The 8,154-nt window shown below is 40.0% G+C and overlaps 1 protein-coding gene across 1 annotated transcript in view; it reads left to right on the plus strand.

The window, feature by feature from the left end:
- The window catches only part of HFM1 (helicase for meiosis 1), a gene marked incomplete at its 5' end in the record, with an annotated part of 65,683 nt that extends 59,232 nt beyond the window's left edge, over positions 1–6,451 (plus strand). Inside the window, 2 exon segments of the mRNA XM_070748573.1 lie at positions 3,096–3,247; positions 6,055–6,451. Of these exon segments, the coding sequence (XP_070604674.1) occupies positions 3,096–3,247; positions 6,055–6,118 (216 nt within the window).
- Between the last annotated feature and the right edge of the window lie 1,703 nt (positions 6,452–8,154).

Here is an 8,154-nt window from a genome sequence, read left to right on the forward strand (position 1 = left end):
CGAGCATAATTCGGGTGGTGTGTCACCTTGAGAAAAAAACACTGTCACTCTCTCTCACTCTCTTCCTTCCTCTCTCACTCTTTCTTTCTTGCTCTCTCTCATTCTCTCTCTTCCTTCCTATCTTCTCTCTCTCTCTTTCTCTATCTTGCTTTCTTCCTCTCTCTCACTCTCTTCCTTCCTCTCTCATCTCTTTCTTTCTTTCTCCCTCTCTTTCTCTATCTTGCTTTCTTCCTCTCTCTCACTCTCTTCCTTCCTTTCATCTCTTTCTTTCTTCCTATCTCTCTCACTCTCTTCCTTCCTCTCTCATCTCTCTTTCTTTCTTTCTTTCTCTCTCTCTCTCTCTATCTTTCCCCCTCTTGCTCTCCCTCTCTTTTTCTCACTTTCCCTCTCTTGTTTTATTTCTCTCTCTCTCTCTCTTGCTTTCTCTCTCACACTCTTTCTCTCGTTTTCTTTCTCTCACTCTTTCTTGTTCTCTCTCTCTTGCTATCTCTTTCTCTCCCCCCTCTCTCTTTCTCACTTTCTCTCTATCTTGCTCTGTCGCTCTCACTCTCTTTCGTTCTCCGGAGGCTGGCGAAAGTGATTTTCAGTGTCGGGCGTGCGGCCCGGCGCGCGCTATCCCCATCTCCCTGCCAGCCCGCCCAGAATATTCAAAGTAAAAGCAAAGGTTTTTCTTACTTTGAATGTTCCTGGCAGGCTGGCAGGGTGATGGGGAGAGCGCGCGCCGGGCCGCGCGCCCAACACTGAAAATTGCCTTCGCCGGCCCCCACTGTGACAATGCCTGCTGTGCCTCTCTTGCAGCGGAGGAGAAAGAGAGGCGAAGCGGGCAGGCGGGTGGGCAGGGGGCAGCGGCGAGTAGCCAGGGGCATGAGGGGGCTAGAGGCGCGGGGGGTGGGGTTGGTTCGTGCGCGCCCTTGGAAAAGGGTGCGCGGGGCGGGCGGTGTTTTGGGGTGCGCTGGCGCAGGCGTGCGCAGGCTACAGCGAACAGTGCGGCACAATGACTGCTGCGGGCGCCAGGGGGCTGGCACACGGTGGTGGGCCAAAACCGGGGCGGCCGGCGCCCCCCCCAATTTTCAGTTTGACCGGGCCCCTGACGCCAGTCCCGGTAGTACCGGCCTATCGGCGGCCCTGCTGTACCTGCTTGCAGTCGGTGGGAAATTGGAAAGCGGGGAGATTTGCATCTCCCTAAAGCTCCCCTTTTCTTGGCAGCCGCGTGTCACCGAAAATGGCTACGCGTGTCAGTGCTGACACGAGTGTCATAGGTTCACCATCACTGGCCTAGGCCAATGATGGTGAACTTATAGCACAGGTGCCACTGGTGGCATGCAGAGCCATATGTACTGGCAGGCGAGCTCCAGTATGCATGTCTGTGCTGGCCAGCTGATTTGGGGCTCGCACAGAGGCTCTAGAAGGGTGTTTTTGGCTTCCAGAGATCCTCTGGGGATGAGGGGCAGGGTATTTTTAGCCTCCCACAGCTCCAGGGATGCCTTTGGAGCATAGGAAGGGTGAAACACAAGCCTAATGGGCCCACCAGAAGTTGGGAAAAAGGCTGTTTCCTGCCTTAATTGTATCCGGGAGACGGGGGATGCTGTTTTCGCCCTCCCCAGGCATTGAATTATGGGTGTGGGCACTTGCACATGTGTGATAGCACACGTCCACACTCTTTCGGCATCCAAGGAAAAAAAGGTTCACCATCACTGGCCTAGGCAAAAGCCCCACCTTCAGAAGAGGCAGCAGCACTGAGGAAGTTTATTGTTTATTGTTAAGGAGATGCTAATCAACTACCTGATTATGATGAAGGATGATACCCTAATCTAGTGTCCAGATGTCCCTCTTTCAGCGGGACAGTCACACTTTTTGATTATTTGTCCTGCGTCCCGCGCCTTTTGAAAAATGTCCCGCTTTTTTTCTTTTCCAACCAGCCCTCTTGGGAAGAGGCTGAAGGGAGAGGATTCCAGGCTCTTTGCTTGTGCCTTGCCCTCCGCACCCCAATGCAGCTTGTCCGGAGGTCTCTGTGCTTACTTCCGGCCAGCTGTGCAGGGTTTTTGCTCACCTGTTTTCCCCACCCCGCCTCCTCTCCCGCCTTCGCCTCCCCCTGGGCACCATTGGAGCAGAGAAGCCGGGCAGCTCTTATGCTGCAGACGTCCTGCCTGTCGGCCTCTGAGCCCGAAGGAAAAGTGGAAGCCCCGGCCTCTCTCTCCAGGTGAAGCCTTCTGAGCCCCAGGAGAGGGCGGGAGGGGAGAAGAGGAAGGAAGGGAGAGAAAGAAAGAGAGGAAGGGAAGGAGGGAGAGAGAGAGAAAAAAGAAAGAGAAATAAATAAATAAATAAAAATTTTGCTAATTTCTTTTGGCAAATCTTTTTTTTTACTACCACCCCGCCCCTGCTCAATGTGTCCCTCTTCCACAATCTTAAAATCTAGTCACTTTACCTTGCTCACTAGTTATTATATTGCAATTTTTTATTAAGGCTGCCCTTGAGTTATAGCATAAACAGTGAGTGAAGTTTCTATTCTTTGGTTAGATGGAATGAGGGGATGCTCTCTCTGAAGGCATGGAGGCTTGTTTATGGCTCTGATGAAGTTAAGCACTGCCCAGGTCATATCCATAATAACTGGATAATAAATGGGGCTACAACCTCCCCCTCCCCTCCCCTTTTTTAAAATCCTGCTTATTTTTCCCACTACGTAGTTATGTAGTTGATCTACTATGTTATGGACAGCAAGTTGCCAGTCCATGGGACCAGTGTGGCATGTAATGCCTTAAGTTCAGGGCCTTCGATTTTTGCTAAAGAAATAACCATTTTGTAGGGAAGATATCTAGGGTAAAAGATCAGGTGTAACTTGTTTACTTGATATTTGGATTGTGGTAGAGAGAAAAACATTGGGAAATATTTTTTTTAATTTAGTGTCACTTTTGATACTTGGACCCTTGAGAAATATTCTTGGTGCAATACGGCATAGAATCATCCTAGCATAATACTGTATTAGGCCTTCAGTTTATATTTCCAAGATTCAATTATGTAAATTTATGTAATATAGAAGTAAGTCGTTAATCATATGATGCTAAATGTATCTACTTGTTTTGGGGGGTTTGTTACAGTTTAGACTTCAAGAAGAATATAATTCACCAGAAAATCTGAAAATGGCACCATTAACTACAACCTCAGGAACAACCTTGAGATCTTACCAAGTTGCTGGAAAGGGAGACTTTTTTATTACTAACAGAACTATAACAAAAGGGGATGATCTTAGGTATTAAGAAACATTTTAGAAGAATTTCCAAATTGAAATTTTCATAATTTCATACAAATCTAATAAATAATAATACAAGTCTAAATAATAATAATAATGCTTTCTGAACATGTATTTCACAAGCAATGAAGGGCCAAATGTTTTTTACTACTACACTATAGGCGTGGTTTATTTTGTGAATGTGGCTTGCTGGCCATGTGACTGGGGGTAGCTTAAAGGTCATGTGACTGGCTGAAAGGTGACCAACTTGACGTCACTCACATCAAGGGTTTGGGTTAGGATGCCTAGCCTTTCTTCGCCTCAAAGAAATACAAATATTTACTATTACTGAACATCCAAAATATACTATTTAATCCTATATATATATATATATGCCATATTTATATATACATATTATACACAGGCACTCAAAAATATACATTATCTACTTTATGTACACAAACACACACACAGCTCTTCTAAAATTATACACATTCAACCTCATTTACTGCGATAGGAAAAACATATCCAGAGTCCATTTTCTGCCAGACATTTAACCATAACCTCTGTACATTAGAACATTACACATGCCTTCAGATGTACTTCCCTAGCTTGCACATCACTGTTAGAGCTAGGAAATTACCTCAGGGACCGCCTTCTGCTGCACGAATCCCAGCGACCAGTTAGGTCCCACAGAGTGGGTCTTCTCTGGGTCCCGTCAACCAAACAATGTCGCTTGGCGGGACCCAGGGGAAGAGCCTTCTCTGTGGTGGCCCCGGCCCTCTGGAACCAACTCCCCCCAGAGATTAGAATTGCCCCCACCCTCCTTGCCTTTCGTAAGCTGCTTAAAACCCACCTCTGCCGCCAGGCATGGGGGAATTGAGATACACTTTCCCCCTAGGCCTTTACAATTTTATTCATGGTATGTCTGTAGGTATGATTGGTTTTTATATAATGGGTTTTTAACTGGTTTTAGTATTGGATTATTGTCATATACTGTTTTATTACTGTTGTTAGCCGCCCCAAGTCTGCGGAGAGGGGCGGCATACAAATCCAATAAATAAAAATTTTAAAAAAAATTAAAATGTCATGGATTGAGTAAAATGTGGTGAATCTCACTTTTGCTAAGTTTAGCAACCAAATTTTGGACTCAATTATGGTCAAAAGTCTTTCTTTCTCCCTCCCTCCCTCCCTCCCGCTCTTTCTTTCTCTTCCTTTCCTCCCCTTTCATTTCCTTTCCTTTTATTTCATTTCATTTCCTCCTTTCCTTTCCCCCCTTTCCTTCTTTCCTTTCTTTTCCCCCATTCCATTCCTTTCCTTCCCTTTCCTCCCCTTCCTCCCCTTCTTCCCTTCCCTTCCCTCAGTTCCATTTTCGCTACCCCCACTGCGTCCCCTTCCCCATGCGGGCAGCAGCCCATGACTGTTCACAAGGCATAAACACAGAACTAACCAACTCTTTTTACTGCTATATATTTCAGACTTATTCTTTTGGCTACAAATCTGAACTTTCTGCAACTGCATAGACACAATTTACTCAACTAGTTTCAGACAACAGTAAAATTACAAACACAGACAATTGCTGATTGCAGTACACAGTGTTATGTCTCTATGTGTTCCAAAGTATAGACTCTGAATTTTTTCTTCCTAACTGAGTTAATGGATATTTGACTGTCAAATATCCATGAGAATGCTCATTGCTGACATAAGATAGGACATGCAAATAATTAAGATTGTATAAAATTCATTGTTTCAGGAATGAAATATTCTAGAAAATCCTGGAACACTTTCTTCTTCCTCCAGTGCAATATCAGGATCATTGTCATTCTGAAATGATACAGTGGTTTCCAGGAGTAAATTCTCTGTTCAATTTGTACATCCAACTAATATTTATACTTTAGCACAATATTTTGGTTTAATAGCTGTTCCACATTATAAATAATAAATATTAATATTGATTTATTAAATATTAATTACTATTTGTTTAGATTATTATTGAAATAAAATTTATTTATCAAATACTAATATTAAATATTAACAATATAAATAATAAATGTCAAAAATAGGAGAGAGAGAGCGAGCTGCAAAACTGAGTTTCCTGAAGTGGACCATTATTCCTAAACAACTTAAAAAATGATCTAGTAAAAAAAATAGTCAACCTAAAGAGCACGTGCAAACAAAACAAATAAAACACCCTAGGAGCAAAATAAATTGAAGTTTGATTTGTGAGTATTGTTTAATGGACTGCTAAATTGGCCACACCCACCCAGTCACATGGCCACCTAGCCACACCCACTTAGCCGGTCTGGGCCCCCAACAGTCTGAGGGAGCGTGATTTATGGATTCCTAATCCAGGCCTTAGTTGCTCACATCGGAACTTTTTTCAAAGTCTCAACATCTTTTTTGTAGTATGTTGACCAAAGGTTTGTGTTGGCTAATCCTACCAGTTTAGCATCATTTGCAAATTTGATGAGTTCCCCTTCTATTCCTTCATCTAAGTAATTTATAAAGATATTGAAGAGTATTGGGCCTAAGATGTAGCCTTGTAGCACCCCACTGCTTACTTGCCATTAAGGACTACGTGTTGTGTATGGTTTGTCAGCCACCTACAAATTCATCTGGGGGTGATGTTGTCTAGCCCACATTTTTCTAGCTTATTAAGAAATAGATTGTGGTCAAATGCCTTACTGTACCCTATGTCCACAGCATTTTACTGGTCTACTAATTTCATGATTACTTTTAATTTTTTTAATTTTATATTAATTTTTAATAATTTTATAGTATATAATATATATAGTAAAAATGTCTTATTTTGTGCTTTTTTGTCCTAGGCATCAGCACGATGATAATGGTGATATTAAGCCTTTTCTTGGCATATTTGATGGCCTTTTCTAATGCTCATAAACACAATATTTTATCAGAGGGGAAGAATAAAGTTTAATTTTGAGGATGAGAGACCTTCAAATGCTAATTGAGCCTTTTCTACTTTTTTGATTTATAATAATTCATTGATAGTCAATTTTGCTATATGGATAATACCATAATTACCAAAATGCTATAAATGTACTTGCATGCATACTTAATTTATAATATTTAAATGTTAAAATGTTTCATTAGATAAGATTGTACTCAAAACATACTATTTTTAAATTTTAAATGTTACAGTTTTATTCTGGAAAATAATATCTTTGCCAAATATCTCTCTTAAATAAATATCTTTGTGAACTATTTTTTATTGTTTTCTTTCCTTTGGTCAGTGTTGACAACTGGTGGCTACTTAGATAAATCCCTTAGTGTTTTTTGGCAAAATTCCAGAAGTGACTTGTCCTTGCATTCTTGTTAGGGCTGAGAAAGAGTAGGATTAGCTCAAAACTGTCCAGTTGGCTTTATGCCTAAGGCAGGACTAGAACTTATGACCTCAAGACCTTTAACTCAGCATCTTTAAAAATTAATAAAAAGTACAATAGCTTTATTCTTAAATTATTACTGGAAAAAATACTTTTTTTCAATATTTTTATATCTGTCAATTACTTGTATTGACTTTGCATTTTAAAATTGTGTCTTTGTGAGTGCTATCTCTTTGGACTTTTAAATACTATTATTTCAAATTGCTTTTTATTTAGCAACATTAAGAATGGGTTAGATCCAAATATGTTCATGAATGAGGTTTTTTTCTGTCATAGAAAAAGTTTTTTTATGAATAAAAGGAATCCCGGTATAAGCAGAATGCTTTTTTTCATGAGCAAAATAAAATCTTTGGATCCAATCATTCTAATATCTTTGCATCTTAATTATAGAAAGAGACTCAAAATAAAATAAAATGTAGATTTTAATTGAACATTAGCTTATTAGCACATAGAATAGGATGGTACTGTATTTACAAAAAACAAACCAACCATGAGCACACTGTAAATATATATTTATGTTTCTCAGCTGTTCCTTCTGCATGCAACTCTGGTGACCTCTTAAAAGCCCTTCCCGAATATTAGAGGTTCTACTTAAATTAAAAAAAAGTACTAAATTGTTAGAACTCTGTCCATAGTGCTTGGGTTGGCAATATATAAAACCGACAATATGTATTATAACTGAGCTGTCTATTTAGCTGAGGTGTTGCAGGCTGCCACAAGAGGGAGCTAGAGTTCATAGCTTATTTTTCTGAATCACCCTCTCTATTTCTTTTTCTCTGGCTACTTACTGTTAGGTTTGCAATGTCTCTACAATCTCTCTGTATTGTAGTTATGCATTATAGCTAAAATGTGTTTAGGCTTGATATCTTTATTTACTGATTATGACAAAGACAACTGATAAGAAAGACTATGTACAGTACTTGATAATATTTTGATTGCTATTCTGACTTATTATGTTTATGACTGTTTATCTGAATATGTTCTCAAGGTAAACTTTAATTCAGGTTAGTGGAGATGTGTGTGGCTGAGTAGTTATACACAACTAATCTCAATCTAAACATTTCTGTTTGTGCACAACCTTGATAAACAAAGATTACTCTGCTCATGCATTAACATAAAAAACAAAAGGCAGCACATACAATGATCTTTGGACATTTATGTTTATATATGTGTCAATCATAACAATGTATAGCTCTAAGAACAGAAATGTTTAGCTCTAAGAAGTACTACTCAAATGTTTGTAAACATTTAAACATTAACTGAATCTTACTATTTCTCCAGTTTGTATGCAGAAACTTAAATGCAATCAATAGTTTATTTGAAAATAAAATAAAATTTGAGTGTTAACAGACCCAAGTTTTAGGAAACTAATTCAGTAATCAAAATAGCTAAGGAAACAAGTCATTTTAATTTTGCTGTGGCAATTGGTATACATTAGGCTCAAATCTCTGTTCTTTCTTCTTTCTACTTGTTCTTCTCTTCAGTCATCTGTGGCCATCATTTCAAAATTAGATGGTAAAATGA

This window comes from Erythrolamprus reginae, chromosome 3, assembly GCF_031021105.1.
Source record: "Erythrolamprus reginae isolate rEryReg1 chromosome 3, rEryReg1.hap1, whole genome shotgun sequence".
Classification (NCBI taxonomy): domain Eukaryota; kingdom Metazoa; phylum Chordata; class Lepidosauria; order Squamata; family Dipsadidae; genus Erythrolamprus; species Erythrolamprus reginae.